The sequence below is a fragment of the Neofelis nebulosa genome, chromosome 13, assembly GCF_028018385.1.
Source record: "Neofelis nebulosa isolate mNeoNeb1 chromosome 13, mNeoNeb1.pri, whole genome shotgun sequence".
Taxonomy (NCBI): domain Eukaryota; kingdom Metazoa; phylum Chordata; class Mammalia; order Carnivora; family Felidae; genus Neofelis; species Neofelis nebulosa.
The window spans coordinates 74,592,911-74,613,487 of NC_080794.1; the positions used below are offsets into that span (position 1 = coordinate 74,592,911).

The following is a 20,577-nucleotide window of genomic DNA, read 5'->3' on the forward strand; positions in this document are numbered from 1 at the left end:
TCTGGTTTTCCTCTTATTTTTGTTTTAATTTTTTTTAATTATTCATTTATTTATTTTTATTGGAGAGAGAGAGAGAGAGAGAGCATGCACGTGCATGCACGAGCAGGGGAGAGGGGCAGAGGGAGCGAGGGAGAGACTCTCAGGCAGGCTCCACACTCAGGGTAGAGCCTGCCATGGGACTTGATCCCACCACCCTGGGATCACGACCTGTGCCGAAATCGAGAGTCAGATGTTCAACCGACTGAGCCACCCAGGTGCCCTGGTTCTCCTCCTGTTTTAAATGCCTTATCCCAGAGGCAGGAGTCTTATGAGACAAGTCCTCTCAGGTCCCCCATCCTGTGTGGCTTTGGGCAGCTGCCCGCTCTGTTCATGAATGGAAATTCTCATTCTGAGATGAAAGAAACAACAGCTCCTAAAGATTAGGGGCCCCACAGCTCAGGTCAAAATTTCCAGGGAACCAGGCTGGGACTCTCCTGCCCTTAGAGGAAGACTTTGTACAGTCCCAAAGTGAATATGTGATGCAGCCTTGGAAACGTGGGTGGAGACATGGAGACCAGTCCTCAGAAAGGCCAAGCCAAGATGGCCAGGTCCATATCCTGTTCTGGATCCAAAACTCCCATGTATCTGTGTCCTGGGGTTGCCATAATGAAGTATCACAAACTGAGTGGCTTAAAACGACAGCAGTTTATTCTGTCACAGTTCTAGGGGCTTGACGTCTGAAGTCAAGGAGTCAGCAGGGCCATGTTCCTTCTGAGGGCTCTAGAGAAGAATCTTTCCTTACCTCTTCCAGATTCTGTGGCCCCAGGCATTCCTTGGCTTATAGCCAAATCTCTTCAGTCTCTGCTACCAACCTCTCACATGGCCTTATTCCCTGTGTCTTTCTGTGTCCTGTCTTCCTATAAAAACACCAGTCACTGGATCTAGGGCCCACCCTACACCACCCTAATTTTATCTCAAGATCCTTAACAGATTGCATCTGCAAAGACCCTATTTCCAACTGAGGTCACCTTCTGAGGTTCTGGGTGGACATGAATGGGGTGGGGTGGAGAGGGACACTGCACCTCAGTAAAATCAGTATGGTTGAAGTAAGAGAAGTCTCAACCAAACTTGCTGAAATCCAAAGGAAATTGTTTGACCCCTGTGACTGGGAAGTTTCAGTGTGACTCTTCCTGCACGCAGCAGGATCCAAGGGTCCAAATAATGCTTTTAGGAATCAATCTCTTTTCCTCATCTCTGGACACTGTGTTCCTCCATGTTGGCATCTTTCAGGCAGGTTGCCATCCTGCAGGGTGATAAGAATGGCCTCTGGCTGTTCTAGGCTTCCATTGTCCCTACAATCAATCCCAGTAAAGAGAGTACCTTTTTCTTGACTTTCCAGAAAAAAAAAAAAAAAAAAAAATCCCCAGAGGTCTCTATCTGGCTCCGGCGATGTGCCAGTTCCTGAACAAATACTTGTGCAAGGAATAGAGAGCTGTGATTACCTGGGCCTGCCTGGGTCATATGTCTACCTGTGGAATCAGAGAATTGGGGTCAACCCTACCTGAACTCTAGGGGTGAGGCTGAGGATACTTCCCAAAGATGCAGAATACAGAAGACCCTGGATGGCCACGTATCAGGGGGCAGAACAACCATACAGCTCTAGCTCAGATGCAACCGTGTGCCCAGCTTTGAAAATGATGCTTCAAATTCAAGTTAATGTTACAGGCTGATGACAAGGAACCATAGCCCCTATTCCTGTTTGCATTTCTTTCTGGTGAATGCTAACGTTGAATTTGATATCGAACTTAGAGAGCCTTTCCCTTGGCCCGTGTTTTTAAGAACTTCCCAGAGAGACACAGGTGCAGACTCCTCGGCACAGTTTACCCCATGCTCTCATGATTGCTAATCGTTCTGCCCATTGTTCCTGTTCTGTCAGACCCCAGAGGTGGGGCATCATTATTCAGGCCCATTGGCCAGGCAGGAAAGCCTGTGCAGGACGGGGCACTGAACCTATGGAGTGTCGGGCACTCTTCAGCTAATGAATGCAGGTTTGCAAAAGAGTTTGGACACTGCTGGCATCCTTAATGGGAGGGTGGCTAATAGCTAACTCCTAAAGCTGTGCTCATCTACGCGCAGCCCTTAGAAACCAGGAAGCACACAACATAAACCTTCAGAGGAGCCCTTGTAGGTAGAGCCTCTCCTTCATGCATTCAGCAAGCACATTTTTGAGAATGTCTGTGCCAACCTCTGTTTGAGACACTAGGAATACAAAAGACAAAGGAGAGTCAGACCCTAGAGTCTACTTTTTATTGGAGAAACCCGTGCAGAAACAGAAAATCATAAAACTGTGTGATAAGGGATGCACAGGGAAGTACAAGAGTCAGACAAGGTCACGGTCAGGAAATTCTTCATGGAAGCAGTGGGAACGACACGCTGTAGATCAAGGACTTGGTTTTGGAATCTGGGTAAATCAACCTAACAATGCCTTTAGGTCTCAAATAACAGAAGACCTAACTCAAACTAACTGGAGAAATTAAGTTAACTTTTTTCTCATCTAACTCAAAGTCCAGAGGAAGGGTCGTTTGATACAGGGTTTCACCATGTTTTCAGGACCAGGGTTCCATTTCTCTGCCATTCTTTCTACTGCGCTATCCTCCGCGGGTCAGCTTCTCGGGATGGCTCCCCTTGTGGAAACAAAACGGCTGCAGCAGATCCAGGCCTAACATCCACACCCCATATGATCCAGGTGACGCAGCATTCGAAGCCAGGCTCCTGGGACTCACTCGGTTGGAATGGCCTAAGTCACGTGGGTGCATCCCATCTCATTAAGCCATTTTTCATCGCCTTAAGACAACTCTGCTGTGAGTCCAGGGGAGTCTCCTGGGCGGTGGTGTTCCATGTGATGAGTCGGGGATCCAGGCAGGAGCAGTGCCCGCCGTCCTGTAACTCCACTCCTGAAACATACAGCCTCCTGAATCAGAACGGCAAGGGAAGAGCCAGCAGAGAGTCAAACACTGCAAGTCAGATGCCATCCCCTGGCATGGGAGTGACAGCCAACACTTCTGCTCACATTTCGTTGACTTAACGCAAGTCACGTGGCCGCACCTAACTTCAATGGACAGGTGAGAGCCGTCTGTGCCTAGAAGTAGAGAACAGGGTGACGCCTCCTGCGACTGGAATTTCCGGGCTTCTCAAGCGGGAGAGAGAACCGCACCACGTGCCACGCCCGCCTGCCCCCTCTCTACCCAGTCCCCTCGATCCCGCTGCCACACGCAGGAGCTTGTTTCCAGAAGGGGAGGAGACTGGCAATGGAAAGATTAGCCGCTCCCAGGGTTCCACACGGGGATCAGTATTTTCAATAGTACTTTGTGAGTTCAGCCTCAAAGTAAATGGTTAATTCATCTTGTATCAACAGCACTGTGATTCATAATGTAAACTTGGAGAATCCTTGATGTTTCGGGCCCACATTCCTTTTAATTTGGCTCTGCGTTCTTTTAAAGCCACAGTGTGCTCACTTAATAGAATGCAGCATGCAAATGCACAAGTTTTTGCCCGGAGGCAATTTAGCCTGGCTGTTTCAATGGATGTCTTCTTTCAAGTGTATATTCTTTCTTAAATTATTTACTGGGTAAACACACTTTGCATTTTCAAAAGGGAGATTAAGACAGCTTGCTGCAGACCTAGCTGAACGTAAAGCCCCCGGTTGCCCAAAGTTAGAAAGAAGTTACTTCGGGCTTCCCCAAAGTTCCTTCCCTGGCTCACTAGCTGGGAACCCCTCTCCCGGCTTGTTTTTCTGATTCTCTGCAAACTCCCTGTTCCTTTCTGCTTTGCCTACAGCAATACCTGCCAGCCGCCCCTGGCTGTGACTGTACTCCAGGCTTCCTCACAGATGGGGCCCGCCAATGCCAGCCTTTGTTTCCCCTGCTCTGGGCTGGCTGGTTCCTATCCATTCACGGGCCCCAGCAGCTCCCTTTTCTGGTCCTTAGAGGCACCATATCAACCTATAACACCTTTGAGGTCCAAAGCTGGGTTGCTAGCCTGAGTCAAGCTTACTTCCAACTCTTGTCTGCTCCAACTCTTCCCCCACCACCCCCTTCTACACGCTTTGTCCTAAAGATCTGCCAGCCCTTGGTTTGAAAGCAAGTGCTCTCTCCTGCGCACATCCTCCACCGCCCGCCTCCATTCCGCGAGGACCATTCCTTCTCTTAGCTTCAGGGAGAAGACCCAGCAGCGCTCGGAGAAGGCATATGGCATGAAGTTGCCTCTTTGGGGGGTTTGCTTCAACTTGTAATTTCAGCCTTTTCTGTGCGGACTCCCTGCGTTTTTCCTGCAAATTGAGTTTGCGCAGGTTTCTCCTCTGTTCACCTTTGAATGGACCCATTACAATTATAGGAGCTGCGTTCTTTGATGATCATCCTTCGGGTGGGTCTCTTTTGAGTGCGGTGTGCCAGCAACTGTCCTGTGTGTACTGGGGCTGTAGAGGAGAGGGCTCCGGGCTCTGGACACACCAAGGAGTGAGTGGACAGTTCGGTCTTTCTGAATGTCTGTGACCCCAGCAGAGAGGTCAGACTCTCCTGGGATCGGTTATGTGCTGAGTGAATTAAACATATAAGCTGTGAAGAATGATTGTGGGGGAATCACACCCCTGTTGGCCTTGAGATGAGGGAAGCCAGGGAAGAGCTGAGGATTCAGGGATTCCTGTGTATTCATTTCGCTAACCATGCTTCAGATTAAACAAGTAACACCCGCGGTTAATCCTTTATAAATTAGCATCATGGATGCCTTGGGGCCCTCAACCCACAAATAAAATGGTTGTCAACCGAGAGATACACTACCGTATATTACTTAAGGCAGACTTTTAAAGAGTTTTCATGCTTTTAATCTGTTTCACTGCTGAGTTTCAATTTTGCTGATTTCCTCTGCAAGTCTGACGCAGATGACTGTGGTAAATAGAGATTGTGACAGTGACTTGGGCCAACGGAATATGTAGAGACTGCTCTGAAGACTTCTGCCCCCTTCCAGAGAAGAGGGGAAAAAAATCAATTTGGGTTTTAAATCAAGCCAGCAAGTAGCACCGATCAGTGTTCATAATTAGCCTCACTTTAACAAGGCGTGAAGTCCTGTTTCTATTTATTTATTTGGGGGACAGAGAATCTTCCTGCCTCCTGAGTAAATATGGCCTGTTAAGTCTGAATTAGCTGTCATGGCAGAAGAATTAATGTCGGGGCGCAGCCTTTCTAGTGGGCAAGGGAAGAAATAAACGAGACAGATCTTAGCTGAGCCTTCCGTGATAAATGAGGACCGAGCAGACCATTCATCTCCTTCGAGGAAAGTGGACACAGGCACTAAAGCAGTTTTGCGGAAGACGTGTCAGCAAATGTGATCATTTTGTAACCTGTCAGGAGGCAAGGATGCTAGTCCTTCCAGGGGCCCACGGGGGAGGGGGCTTGTCTGATGTGACCATCTCTCCATCCATCCATTTAGGTTTGGAGAAGGAGGGGGTGGGCGAGGAGAAATCCAACTGAAGCCACAAGGATGTCTTCCTTCCTTCCTATGAGAAAGAAACTCATCCGGAAGCTAGAAAAGCCTGCCAACACCCTCCAAAGGTTTCTTCACAGAGATACAAAAATAGGAGGGCAGGGTCTCCGTGAGACTAAGACAGCAGACCTTTTTCTGCTTGATATTTGCAGGAACAGGCCGATGGGATTTGCTGTGGGGTGTTAGGCACAGGGACGGCTGCCTCTACCGCCAGCCGCTCTATTGCTGTGGTGGGTTCTGTAGGAGGCGGGGTGGGGGGAGGGGGATGTGTGTGTGTGTGTCAGGCCACTTGACCTGGGTCCCCTTTGACAGTCTCAACAAAGCATTCTGTGGCTCAACCCCTTTTCTCAGACTGAGATAACACGCTGTGAGGCAACTTCGTTGGAAACTCTCTGCAAGCATCTTGGAGCACGTGTCTCTACTCTGGGTCTCCTCCTGACCTGCCAGTTCCCCGTCATTCACATTGGCTTATATTTGGGCCCCTGGAATCCCCAGAGGTGAGGGCCCACCAAGCAAAGCACATGAGGTGCTCGGGTACTCTGTAATTCTCATTTCCATCTTTTTTTTTTTTTTTTTTTTTTTTGTTATGGAGCAAATGTAACGTTTCCTCCTGGCATAACCGAGCAGTGAGCCCCAGTGACAGATGACGGTTTCACAGCCTGAGCTGCGAGTTTGACACTTGCTTCTTAATCCTGTCCTTTTCTTCCTAAATCTCTCTTTTACTTTTCCCCAGGTATTTTTGTACAGGTAAGTACCTCACTGACATATGTTTCCTTGGAGTCTTTTACTTTAACGGGAAACACTGCAAAAAAAATGAGGCTTGTCTCACATTTTAAATTAAAAAGAGAAGCTCGCGTGGGGCCCTTGATCGCTTAAAGATTACCGCATGGTACCCTGAGCCTGGAAAGCCATTTGATTCGCTTTAGCATTTCTCTGAGTGCCGCGTGACAGTCACCGCGGAGTCGTTCGTTTCCTCGTGCGTCGCTTGTAGACCCAAAAAGCTCGTGCACGCACACATGCACGTGCGTACTCACGCGCGTTCACACTCAAGCCCCACACGGGGCTCCCTACCCCCACCTGCGAAACCGTCGTTTGATTAGCCAACTTGGTCTTGGCTGGTCTTGGTCAGAAAGTCCTTCATTTATCTGTGATTTTTTTTTTTTTCCTTTGCTCTTTCCTAGAATCATCCAGAACCGCATCCTGGTCGTCATCTTGGCCATCATCCTGGTTGTCACCATCCTGATGGCGATCACTTTTTCTGTCAGAAGACGCTGATGGATCTGCTCTTCCCTGATAAACAGCAACAACGGCTTGTTCTGAGTAATTAAGACAAAATGGTCACATGAATCATTCTTTTGCGCCGACAGGCCCTGAACGACCCTCCCTCTTTTCACCACTGTTCGGCTGAAGCGCAGAGTGTAAAAATATTTTCTATTCCTGCTTGCGTGTGGGTCGGTTTCCTTTTCTAGGTTTGTCTTCACCCAGATTTGTTTTTTGTAGGAGAAGGTGAATGTTTATTTGCCTTTCGGTAATTTCATCTACGAACCAAAATAGCTTTGGTGACTTTCTTCCTTGCCCCGTGGACGTGTCAGGGGTCATGGTTTGGGATAGGGCACGATGAGTCAGTCGTGGGGCATCTGATGGGCTGTGCTGTTTGTCACACATCTCTTGTCTCCAAATTGCCCTTCTGTGATGTCCAAGGATAAAAATGCAGAGAAAAACAGAGGCCACAGCCAGTGACCCACTCCAGCAAACCGGCCCTGTTCCTACCCAGGCATAATGAATATAGTCTACCTGCCTGAGTGCTTTCATTGTAAAGGTGGATATTTAATGTCACTTGTGCAGGAAATTGACTTAGCATTTTCTCTGTTTTTCTATGTGTGTGTATATATATATATATATATATATATATATATATATATACTTTTCTTTTTTTTTTTTTTTACAGCCAAGAATATTTTTGCTGAGTCTGCCCAAGATCCACTTTTCATAACTTTGCTTACTGGCTACATGAAATATTTCCTTACCTTCCCCAAATCCCACAGTCCCTAGAATTTGCTGGCAAAGTAAGCCTTGGCACGATATTTAATTGTGACCCCCTCTCCCCTGACCTGTGTAAGCATCTCTGTATCCTTTCGGTTTTAATATCTGCACTGCCAAAAGCAGCCCTCATACATGCAAAAGGTCTGACAAGGTTCCCTCCACATCCATTCCAGTATGTAAAAAGAACATGAATATTTCAGGAAGAACAAGAACATGAGTCCGTCAGTGTGAAATTTCAAATGTGATTATAAATATGGCATAGAGTCCTATAGGATGATTCACTAGAAATAAACTTTATGGAAAATGTTCACTAACCTCCTTCAAAAGAATAGGGGGGTTGCAGCGTGTTACAAAGGACGGCTTGGATTTTCTACAAAAAGATGTTAGCACAGCCTTCCTGAATTCACTGTGTATTCAAACCTCTGACATGCTTTGTGATTGTTTTTGGTTTCTTTCTGTCCGAGGTAACCGGGAATTGCGTTCAAAATGAGTTCATTTATGATCAGGCTTCAAGTTGCCCAAGCTGAGGTCATTTTCCCCCTAGTCATAAAGCAAAATGTGTTTTTCTTAAGACTTCATTGGCATTTACAAGGTCCGTACTATCTTTTTGAATGTAATTGGAAGCTTTGAATCCTTGAAAAATCAGACCTGTTCTCTTCATAAAAAATGCTAACCACCTGTGCCCAGAGATTGAGATCACCTGGATGGGGAACTTTATTTTATATTTTGCCCCAACTCCGAGAAGAACCTTTATGGTTTAGAGAGGAAATGCAGAATGGCAAAATCCACCGGAGAGATTGTACTTAGCAAAACAGGCCAGGGCCTGCGTGTGTCCAGATAAATCATTTAGTATTGTGTAAATAAAGCTGCAGCCTTTACTTTGCAGGGATCGTATGGGATTTTGGCAGGGGGAAGTAGGACAGTGAAGGAGTGGGAAGGCAGTGCTAATTTTCCTATCAGCTTAAGGGATCCATCTCAGCAAGGTTCTTTTATTCCAATAACGGATTTTGTACATGCTGAACACATTGAAGAAACCATTAAAAAGCAGGGGAACAAACAAACAACCTCCTTCCCGTTCCAAAACACTAATGGTGGAGAAGTATTACACCGACCTCTCCGGTGGCTTCTTTGGAAACTGCTGATCTCAGCTAAAGCGGGTAACCAGTTATCCAGCTATATACGCCTCACGCCTCTTCCCAAGGCCACCCAGCAAGCCAGGTCGGTCTGATCATCTAAACCCGCTGGCTCCTCGATATGTCACTAACACCTTGCGTTCATGTTGAAGTAGATGAAGTGGAGGGCGGGGGCCAGGGGCACTGCTTGCCTCTCAATGGCTTTTCCTTTCCAGTTCTACCTCTCTATCAGCTCTTGCCTGAGATTTTGCCCCGGTTCAACCTTGAGAGTGAGAGAATCTGACCAGATGACCCTTGGCCTACCAGCCCCATCGAACCCACCTTGAGAGCGGCCCCCAAGACCCGGGTAGTGAGCGCTCTGTGGGAGGCTGGTCTGAAGTCCCGACAATTCCCGCCTGGCCCTCCGGCTGCTGCGGGAGAAATTCGAGACCGGAGACACGGTTTTCTCCCCACTCCCCTGCTCCACTGGGGAAGGGAGAAAGCCCACAAATCGAAGCAGGTCCTGGATCTGTGAAAGGCTCTGGGAACTTCCTATGTCGACTTTGCGGACCAGTTCTCCAGTTGAGAGCCTGTGCTGAAAAAATGAGGTTCAGTGGGAAGGTGGGGTGGGGGGTGAAGACTAAGAAACACCGAGGATGAAGAGGAGAAGGAGGCCCTGGCCATATAAAATTCATGCAGACTAAACAGTTTCCCTGACCGAATAAAGTAAAGCGGATGCTACCCTGCTCCGGAATCAAAAGCAATTTAATTAAAGTCTCTTAAGTTGTAAAGAGTTTTAAATGTTCCGTGTTGAAGGCGAATGCCTGCATATGCGATGGGCCTGACGTCAGCCGCCAGGCCTGGGCTGGGAGGCCATTTGCTATTCTGTTTAAGGCAGGCTGGATTGTCTTATTTTGGAACCAGCTTGGTGGGGGGTTTGCTTTGCTACTGCTTCTGAGCCCTGAGCTTCAAAGGCTGAAATTAATGGTGAACAAAATTGTGCAGCTCTGACCGTCCCATGCGGGGCAAGCCCATTGAGGGTTATCATTAAGTAAAGAAATAAAGAGGGGGAAAAAAGCCTGCCTGTTCCAAAAACCTCATCAGATAATGACCTCAGTGATTGGATTTTCATTACCAAACAGCATCCAGAGATTATCTACCCCATAGAAGAAGGGGGGGGGGGGGTTGGAAAGAAAGAAAGCAACTGTCTTTCTCTCCTTCTCTTTCTCCTTTTTTTTTTTTTTTGCACATCTTTTCTTTAAAACTGTCAGATCATTTCAGTATTTCAAATCCGAGGAAAACAGCCTGCCTGCTGCTGTATTTGAAGTTCTAATGGTGTCAAAAAGTCACGACTGACTGACAGCCGTCAGTCCCAGAGGGGCTCATTAAATCATAAAAACTTGACAAGGAAATAATTGCGCATCGCCAGCAACTTGGCGCCTGTTTAGACGTTTTTATTTTCTTTCATTATTAGTCCCCACCATTACGTTCATTAACAAATTGCATTAAACAACTGTTAAGGGCTAATGATTTGTTTATCGCTTTTTATTATTATTATTATTTAAACATTAGCTGTGTCATGTGGTACCCTAGCAGCCTCTTGCCGTCGTCTGACTGAATATTTTTCCACTCCGAGCTCTGGGTACTGTTGGAATATGAAATAGATTATTCATTACTCTCCTCTTTGCCACTGATTTGATTTCATGTAGCGTCTTCCACAGAGAAAGATGAAAACTTGTCAAAAATAGGTTATATCTTATTCGAAGGGGCAACAATAGCAGCAGGTACAGGCACACTTTAATATTTAATTAAGGTTGATGTTAACCCCTTTAAATGACTTTAGCTGTAAGTTCTATTCAAATGCAGAAGAGAAAAATAATTGTTCTTAATTTGCAACCTGTTCAGCAAGCATTCTTCCTGGAGTTAGCTGGAAATTTAGAGCCGAATTTTTAAATAATGAAATTTCCCGTCATAAATATTTATAGCCGTTTGTCTACGTAGTTGAGAATTAACTACAAGCAATGATTTCCTCGTCTCTCTGGTTTGAACTGCTAGCCTAGCAGGGCACCTGGCGCTTGGGAGAAATGGCTTTCCTGGGAGAAATGCACATCCAGAGCCAAGGACTGTTGGTTGGTTGTGGCTGGGGCTGGTTTCAGAGGAAACTCTGTGAGTCCCTTGTTTCTGGTCCACTTGTCTCCTCCGCTAGCTGAGTGTGTGGTTGGAGGACTGTGGTCTGGAGAGTAAGTAGGGCTTTCTTAAAGGAGCACTTGTGTGTCCAGTCGGCTGGTGTGGGGAGGGTGTGATGGGGTGTCCGGGGCGTCTCTGTGTAGTCAATGAGCTCATTGCTTTCCTAGTAGACAATAGGAGCCATGCTTTGCTGGGATTGACCTTCCGTCTTTTTTCCTTTCTGGGACTTGCCACCGGTGAGATCATCAGCTTTTCCGTGGGCTCTGAGCTGGAGGGGAAAGGTGGCACCTTCATCCCGAGTCTGAAGTCCGTGGCACTCTCCGTGCCGCAACTGCCGGCTGCCTTTGGTCACCCTGTTTGATTCGATAAGTTTCACATAAGCAGGGAAGCGCTCTCAGAGGCCTGGTTCATTGGTATGTCTGGGCTGGGGTGTGCTGGTCAATATCAAGGAACAAGGAGTACTTCCCTGCCGGCTTGTTTTCCTCCCAGCCACGCATCCTCAGAAAGACAGACTCCTTGGGCAGCTGCTCCATGGATGTGAAGGGGAGAGACGGCACATGTCCCTCGCTCAGCCACCACCTCTCAGCATCACCCACCAAAGGACAGACAATCCAGTAGGAGCCGCGGCATGGGAGGGGCTCATCCAGCAGGCAAGAGCCACGTGAGGCCAGCCCTAAGCCTCATAGATCACCGTGGGCATAGAAACAGCAGACACACCAGGGCCTGGGGCGGTCTCGAGCTTCCATTTCAATCTGTTCCAAATTAGCCGCATGACAACTCGCCACCTTCAGAACGGACTCCACACTTCAGCAAAAGATACGCTCAAAGTCGTTTTTCCAAAAGGAAGGAAGGCTTTGTGGTAAGCCATCCCCAGTCTGACTCCCAAAGACACTGGTTGCCTGAGATGAGATGCCAGCCCTCAAACTTGACTTCGTCCTCTGCTATAATTCATCACCTTAAACTAAATTCCAGGGAACATTCTTGCTTACATGGCTTTGCCTGTAGCCCATCGCGCTCAAACCAGTGCTGTCTGCCAGGGGCCATCCACATTTTATGACAAGTCGGGTAGCTCTTAGACAACATGTCAGCCTTTTTAAAATGGGGCAGGTGACCGTGTGGAGAGCTCAGAGAAGTTTTTAAAGCCACAAGCAGTGCATCCAAGAAGGGAGACCAAGAGTGGACCGGCACAGGCAGGAGAATATTTGTGTGTGATTGGAACCAAGGCTGAATACAGGGTCCTGAAATAGGTGATGGAACGAGGGTCAGCATCCTCTTCTGTTGTAGAGGAGGGAAGACACAGGGATTGGCGAGAGAGACTGGCCGTGTCCGTTAGGATTCCAGGTCAGCAATAACATGAATGTTCCAAAGCCAGCTTACCAGAGGCACGTAGGGCAAAAACAAGATGGTGGGGCAGACCCAAAGTGACAGGACAAGGGGATTGGGAATGTGTGAGGAGGTGAGGAACAGATGGTCCATAGGTGAAGGATGGATTCCTAGCACCAGGGGAGAGGCAATGGTGAGGGGGGCTCATCCCGGGGGGGGAGGGGGCAGTCAAGAGGGAGGGGCACGGGCATCAAGGCCCCGCTTTGTGCCACCCTGGGCCCATTATCGGCCTCCTTCAGGAGGAGCCAAAGGAGGGGAAAGGCAAGGTGCCTATCTCCCAGGACCCCGGCCCAAATCACACACAACCCCTGTTGTCATGCCTCAAGGAGCTCCCAGCATGCTGTGGGAAAAGCACTTCCTCATCCTGAATCACCTCATTACTCGTGCTACATAAATAACGAAGGCATCACAGAGAGAGGGGGAAATGCCAAGCAGCAGAGCTCTAGACTGTGATTCTGTGAACTCGTGCACCCCCTCCTTCCCTTCATCCAAACAAGGCCCTTTGGCGTGAATAATAGCTCAGCGGCCCCGAAGCCCATATTGATCTGTTGCACACACAGCTCCTCTGAGAGCTGCCTGGACTTTTCCTGGGGGCAGGACAGCACCGTTCAGTGCAGCGCCCTCCCTCCCCCACCTCCTCGGCCTCCCCAGGTGTGTTCAGGAGGGGACAGGACGGGGGCGGGGGGGAAACAGGGGTGGCCAAGGCCCTTCTCCAGCCCACTGCTGCTTCGTTGCCTCAACGTTTTTGTTCTTGACTTATTTTGCCGAGAAAAGTACCTGAGTTGGAGAGAAATGTTGTTGTTGTTGTTTTTTTTTTTTTTACATGATGAGGCCCCACAGAGTGGAGAATGAAATACATCCTCGGGCTCCAGCTTCTCTCCAGAAGGTTCTGCCAAAGACCCAGGCCACAGAGGCACCCTCGGCTGACACGTACGGAGGCCTACTGCATGCCGGGCACTGGGCTAAGCGCTTTGGATGCCAGACTGCCCGTTCCTGTTAATTTTCTGTCTTAACACCATCAGAAGAGAGGAGCCGAGGATGTGGCTAGAATCCGTCATGTCTTTGGGGGATGGGGTTGTTGTTAAATTCAGTAGAGAAGCATCAGCCATTGGATGCTAAATGCGCAGGGCCTGAAGCCCGCCAGCCCCACACCCTGAGGCTGCAGACACACTGTCCCCCTCCTTGTTCGCTTCTCTTTTGGACACAGCAAGTGACCCAGGCCTTGGCCCTCCAAGCCACGTACAGTTGTACGATGAGCCAGGTCTCTGCACAGGGACACCCTGTGCATGGTGGGCTGGTGGATACCTGAAATCCCACCCTTAAAAGCCCATGCCTTTGGTGTCTGACCTCGAACCCTGGAAAAAAGCAGATTCCTTTTCCTCCGGTCAGCTGAGGTCCCATCAACCACTGATCCTTCTGGGTGAATTGTCTGACCCTCTCCTGAGAGCAGATTTCGGATCCAGGGGAGGAAAGACCCACCATGGGAGGGAGCAGTTAGTGATCTTTGGGAGAAAGGGTAGAAGGGAAGGAGACCTTGGCTGCCTGGTGATTTCTCTTGGGATCAGCTGCCTTGTGGGGTAATGAATGGGTTGCCGGGGGCACAGCCTAACCCTAGAAGCCCACACACATCCTGGCCAGGGCTCAGGACCACTCAGGTCAGAGACACATGGGCTCTGCAAAGGCCAGATAACTGTTTGAGGGTCCCCTGGCACATCCCACAGCAATGCCTTTGTGAGGAGGAGGAAGAGGAGGAGGAGAGAACGCAGGAAGGAGGTTGGGGGTGTGGTGGAGGGATAGTTAGAACAGTAGGCAGGGGGTTCCAGCCAATTGCTTTCCTTGCGGAGCTGCTCCAGCCTGCTCCCCCACCCCCACCGGCCCTGCTGACATAAGAAGAGGCCAAGGCTTCACAATGTACAATCTGGCATTTGGGGAAGAGCCCCGGGCAGCCCCTCCCCACACTGCCGCATCCAGGGGTCTCCGCATAGCAGGGACACGGTGACCCTCAGAGCCTCTCTCTGCTTGATTTCCATCTTTTCTTCATCCATGCCCACCACCACCCCACCCCCCACAAGAAACTACAGGGCGAAGAGACAGCTAGAGGCTTCAGTGGGCTCGCTGCTGTCCCCGACAGGGTTTCTGAACAACCGAACCTCTCCCTGTTTGAAGTGTGAGAGGTGTAATCAGATTTATTCATCTAGGCAAAAGATATTTATTGACTATCTACTTACTGTTCCAGGGCCCAAAGACACATGGTGGAGAAGCTAGGTAAGAACACAGAGCTTGTGTCGTCCCATGGCCCCCGGGGCCATAGGAAAGTAGCTTTCATTCCCAGAGCCCCGACTTGCTATCTAATCTCAGGCGGGTCACTGTCAGGGTCTGAAAGGCACATCGCACTGTCCATGCCTCTGCCACCTGCCACTGGTGCCCCTGAGGTTAAAGCCCCGTCTCCCCGAATTCTCGCAAAGCACTCTAGTGCTGTGTGTTTGTGCCTTCTTGCAACTTCCAGGACTATGTGTGCAAAATGGCCCCGCTGAAGTAGAGTAGGGTTGACATTTGCCTGCAAGTGGTTGAGTCCCCATCAGCACTGGCTTCATATCCAGGACCAGCCCCCGAGAGGCAGGGAACAGGAATGGGGACCCTTTAGATTGGGACTGACTTAGAGGGGTTTTTTCCTTTTTCTTTTTTCTTTCTTTCTTTTTTCTGCTTATTAAATGATAAAGGTTTGACTTGGCAGGCAATCAGAAACCCAAAATATCATAAAAGGGAAAAAAGTTGCCGAGTGGCTAAGAGGTGCACCACGGGAGTGTCACTGGGCTCAGCGGCGAGGTGAATTGCTGAGCGATGGAGCAGGAGACATTTTTCAAAGGCTTCTCTCTCCTTCTTTTCCTCTCTCTGTCCCCCATGCAGAAAGGGGAAAATAGAAGCAGAATCCAGATTTGGGCACGAGGCTGATTGGTCACCCTCCCCCAGACAGTGGAGAAACTTTGATCTGGGGACAGGACGAGCCTGGGCATCCCGGCAGAGGCTGCCACGGGTCCCAGCCTCCGGACAGGCCTCCCTGAGCTCCCGTGAGGGGACGTAACCCACATGGTGAAGGACAGCCAGAGAGAGTAAGGTTGGAACTGAGCAAATGTGGGACCGGCATCCCTTGAGCTCCGTGCTGGCCACCTCGACGACAGTTTGGATAGCCAAAGCCAACCAAGAGCCAGGTGGATGGGCTCAAATTCGTGGAACCCTCTAGCTTTGCAGGCTTTAGGGGCCCTTTGGGCCAACCTTCTTGTTCGGGCGGGGAAATGGTGCTCAGAGAGGGAATGAGACTTTGCTCAAGAGCACCCAGCAGATGGGTGGTGGGGCCAGGAGTGGAGTCCAGATCTTCAGCCTCTAGTCGAGCCTCCTCTGCACAAGGAGACGTAACTCAAACAGCACCACATTCTGGAAGCCGTGGCCCAACTACAGCACCGCTGGTCTCTTTGGTAGTGTTGGCCTTCAGACCACGGGACTAACATTCCTCAGTTACAGTCTTTAAACCAACACATACAGAGAAACTCAGGTCCGTCCCTGGCAGCTATGATCATTTTTTTGCCCTGAATGTCAGATCTTTGCTCTCTTGAGGAACTAACCAGCAGCGGGCACCCTGGTGTCCCCTCAGCTGAGCTCCTAGCATCACCGGGCAAAGTCCTTTCTGTGCTCAGGTCTGCCATCCCGAGCCACCCCCGTCTCCACCAAAAGAATCGGGTGAGAAACAATTAAGTGAGAATCAGAGTCCCCCTCCCCTGACAGCGAGTCCACAGCGGCCTCTGGCAAACGCCTTGGCTGTGGATGCTAAGAACGTGCTGGAAGACGCCCTGATGATGTTCCAAGTTCTAGTGGTTGTGGCAGCAGTGGATTCACCCCTAGGAGCAGCCTAGCAGGGAGCCCCCGCGAGGCTTTGCTCTTGTCCCAAAGTCTGGCATCTTCCAGGCCAGAGGTACTCAGAGCTCTGGGCCCTTCCGTGCCACCAGCCTGGCATGTGGCCTCATGATAACAAATCAGAGCCTGCTTGGGGCTTTGGTGCCTCATCTGGCAAATGGGAAAGTCGTTTGGAAAGTCTCAGGAGGGTAGGCCCCTGCCAACTCCAGTCATCCACGGCAGTGGAAAGGGAATGTTCCTGATAAAGCGAGGGCCAAAGGTGTAGGAGTAAGATGGCAGCCGCTGGTGCGTCGAACCTCCTGGAAGAGCAGGAGACTTGGTGCGCCGAGCTTCTGGGTGGTCTCGGATGCAGGGCCGATAGCATGGGCTCGTGACCGGTGCGGACGCACGACTGGCCCCACACTCAGGAGGGCCCCACACTGGGTGCTTAATGATCTACAGTCACTGTCTTGAAATTTGTGATAATTTTTTCTTTGTAATTGTGTTTTGCAAATGAAGTCCAGCGAGCCAATGGACCATGAACTCGGAGCTTGGAGACCGGGCTCATATGCAGTCCTGCCTCCCTGCTTCCGGGGTCTGATGCTCAGCCCCCTGGAGCCCCATTTCCACTTAGCCTTCCCATCCCAACCTCCACCCAGCAACTGCTGCCAGCCTGTCCCCCACCTGGGCTCAGGCATGGGGAGGGTCAAGGGTTGGACATGTGCAGCCCACAGCATCTTGGGGATGGGGCGTGACGGCCACAGTTCCTGCCTTACTCTGGCAGCATCAGAGCACATTTAGTGAAGGACTCACTGGGAGGAGCCTCTAATCTGCCCCAATACAGGGACCTAGGATACCTAGTGCATCCTGGCACAAAGCTCGCACCGCCCCTGGGGTTGCCCATCTGCTGGGGGTTGGGGCAGGGATCCTGCAGAAGAGGGAGATGCCTGGCTCGACCCCCTGTTCCAGGCCTGGGGCACAACATGTCAGTCCAGCTGCTGGGAAAGAAGGGCGCCTGACCACCAGGCTGGAGGACAAGTGCTTGGCCAAGTCACAAAGCAGGGCCCAGCACCCATGGGGCTCTCTACTCCCCCTGGGAGAACCCCCAAGCCTCGGGGAGCCCTTTCTCCCTTCTTCCAACTTTCCTGAGTCCAGCTTGTCTATTCCGGCCAGTTTGAGGCACCCTCTTGAAACAAGTCACAAAACGTGTTGTGTAACTGGTGATTCCACACACGTATCAATGTTCTGCTATTTACCTTTAAAACTGGCTTTACACAATATAAAAATGAAAAGTAAAATTCATCCTAGTGTTTTAAAAAGTTGACTTTACTTAGAAGGACGTTAACTAGAAAATTTGAAACACCATGCCTAGTCAAGAGTGAGAGACCAGGGAAAAAAAAGAAAAGGCATTTTTTTCCTGCTTTCTGAATACAGGGCTCCCTATTTTCATTTTGCTTTGGATCTTACCAATTACGAAGCCCATCCTGCCTGGATGAGTCACTTTCCCTCTGGGGCACCCACTTCCCTATCAGGAAACCAGACCATTAACCTTGTGCTTCCCCCTCCCTTGCCCACGGGCACATTATGAAGGTATACTCGGAAAAAACTCATGAACAAGATTTAGAAACCAGTGTGGTGCCAACCCTTGGCCTTGGAACATGGCCCTTCTTTCTTAAAAGGGGGTTCAGCCCCCCTCATGGAGCTTTCACCATTGACAAGTCAGTCTCTTCCCCAGGTATGTCCCTAGGTATTATGTCCTAGATCCAAACCCCCAGTCTAAAAGCCACCCCTCTCCCCTGGCGTACATTTGGACTGGCCTCCATATTTGGAACCCAAGCATTTTGTCAAATGGAAAGATGTCAGCCAGCCCAAGGGCTGAGACCTGACAGTGTGCAAAGACTGGCCACTGGTCTCTACACGCATCCCTTTTATTTAACGGTGAGGCCAGGATTTCAGAGCTCAGTACAAAGGTACCAGCACTGGGGAAGGCAGGCGCCAACCAGGTTTGGCTTGAGGGATCATCTTCTTGAGAATGGTAAAACTCTTGGTTCCACTTAGACTTCCAGGGGGAAGATAGCTGCATTTCAGAATCATTTCCCCGGCTACTCTCATGGAAGTTTCAAGGGCAACTATCCACCTGCCTTGCCTGATGTTTGAGGACTCAACTGTCCAAGGGATCCATGTAGCAGCCTGTCATCTTCTGTAAAAGTACCGTTACTTTAAGATAACATTTGTGGGGGCACCTGGGTGACTCAGTCAGTTAAGCATCTGCCTTCATCTCGAGGTTCGTGGGTTTGAGCCCTGTATGGGTCTCTGTGCTGTCAGCGCGGAGCCCGCTTGGAATCCTCTGCGCGCCCCCCCCCGCCCCTCCCCCACTCTCTCTCTTTCTCTCTCTCAAAAATGAACATTTTTTTAAAAAAAGATAACTTTGGTGGGATGACTGCATGAGTGAATGAATGAATGAGTCCGTTTAGATCAAGTTGCCTCAAACGGAGCCCAGATATCAAACTGCATAACAGTGTGCCATTTCAGGAGAGGAAAACTTGGACAGCCCGTTTGACTTCTTCTCCTGCCTTTCCCCGATAGTGGAAGATCTCGCACTCGTTTTAACGTTTTGTGGGGGGGTTTTTTCCTTCAATTTTATCTTATTTCACTTCATTTCCTTTTGAGTGACGTCTTCTGGGTCCAGCTCCACCTCCTCCAGATAATCCATGAGGCCTGAGAGCCGCTCCAGAGTGGGATTAGAACTCGTGTAGAACATAGTCACTTTAAACTGAAATCTGCTAATTAATGGCTCTCCTCTGCGTAACTGAACGATAGTGCTCCTTCCCCGCGGAATTGCAATTTCATGGTTCCTAATGATGGTGCGATTACATTATCTGGATCACTCAGACGGTGGGTGTCAGGAGCGATGCTCAGAGCGTGTCTCGGGGATGGGGAGAAATCGCGCCTACAGCCAAGGGGATGAGGGGAAGGAGTGCGACCGTCTGTTAATTTTCATTGATCTGTCCTGCTCCTTCATCTCATTCAGGCGTTCATTTCAAGGTCAAATTTCCCCCAGCTCCACAATGCCTCCTTCCCCTCACTTTTTCCCCCTCATATTCATAGGGTTATATTTTCTTTAAAAAAAAAAAAACAAAAAACAAAAAAACTATTTATTTGGTGTATTCCACGGAGTAATTTATTTTCAGCATTTATTTTCATTACATTTCTTGGAAATGCAGTTCTACATATCGTTAGTACAAGTAATATATGTTGATTGTTGTTTCCCAAACTGACTTGTATTATTTGATGAGTTAAATAAAATGCCTCAATCCAACGTCTGCTATTCCCACCCTTTGCATTTCAATTATTTATCTTCCATTCCCTTTCTAAATAAAGGGGAGTTATAAATCTTCAGTACTTTGCTACAATTTCTGTACGGTGAATATAGACGCTGTCAGGTTTTTGTTTTAATGGTAGAACTTGAAAGGATCATGTTCAAGGTTGCTTTTGAATGCCGGTCCCCCCCACCCCCACCCCCACTTCTTCTTTAATTGTCTCAGAGATGGCTTTGCAGAGTGACCACAAACCTGGACATGAGCTCTGGTTCTCTCGTTGGTGAGTTGGAATAATCTACCCATGTCTTCACTGGGCTTCTCTTTCCTCAACTGTAAAGTAGGGAAAATATCACCCACCCAGAGGACTGATAGGAAGATACCACCAGGGATGTGATAAACAATCACCATCCCCTCGTCTTGGTTAAACGAGCTGCTCTTTAACATCGTGGTGGACAAATATTGAGGATGGGGAGCTTGGGGTGTTTTTATTTTGTTTTCCTTAAAGATTGCTCATGATTATGGCCTTAAAATGCCTCGGGAATGCCTTCTATTAATAAAAATCAAAGGAAGATCTTCCCGTTCTTCATTAACATTTTTTTTTTCATTTAAAAAAATGTTTTCAAATTATTTGTTAACACTGAATGTCAGACATGGAACCAGGGATCGGAAAACAGCTTTGAACCCCAAACCAGAGTCTGCCTTGCCCAGAGCTCACAGGCTGGTGGGAGAGACCCAGCAGTTACCTGGCAATCACCTGCTTAAGGAACTGAGTCACCGAAACCCACCTGGAGAGGAAAGGCAGTCTCCGTTGGTTGGGCTGATCGGAGCCTATTGAATGCCAAGGTATGCCATCCTGAAGGAAGCTAAAAGACACGTTTGAAACGATGAAAAAGAAAATAAAAATAAAAAACGTATTGAGAATGAACTAACGAATGAATAGGAGGCAACTTCTATCACTCCGGGTGACCTGCCCCATCAGATTTCCACCGCCAGGAAGTTCCCTATTAAATTATCACTTGTTCCCCACCTGAGGGCAGAGATACTGTGGACTGTGGAGCGGGAAGGAGCATGGTGTCCACCGTCGCGCTGGACAAGAGGTAGGGGCACTGAGCCACCGGCCACACCTA

The 20,577-nt window shown here is 49.2% G+C and overlaps 1 protein-coding gene across 5 annotated transcripts in view; it reads left to right on the plus strand.

Moving 5' to 3' along the window:
- VTI1A (vesicle transport through interaction with t-SNAREs 1A) overlaps positions 1-19,449 on the plus strand; it is a 361,308-nt gene extending 341,859 nt beyond the window's left edge. For 3 of the 5 annotated variants that reach the window (XM_058697781.1, XM_058697780.1, XM_058697783.1), the window contains one exon: positions 6,699-6,852. Coding sequence is in view for 2 of the 5 variants with exons in the window: in XM_058697777.1 (XP_058553760.1) it covers positions 6,699-6,792 (94 nt within the window). In the remaining 3 variants the exon portion in view is untranslated. Of the gene's footprint in view, positions 1-6,698 lie in introns of all 5 variants that reach the window. The other 2 variants (XM_058697777.1, XM_058697778.1) reach the window with 1 other exon arrangement.
- The last annotated feature ends 1,128 nt before the right edge of the window (positions 19,450-20,577 follow it).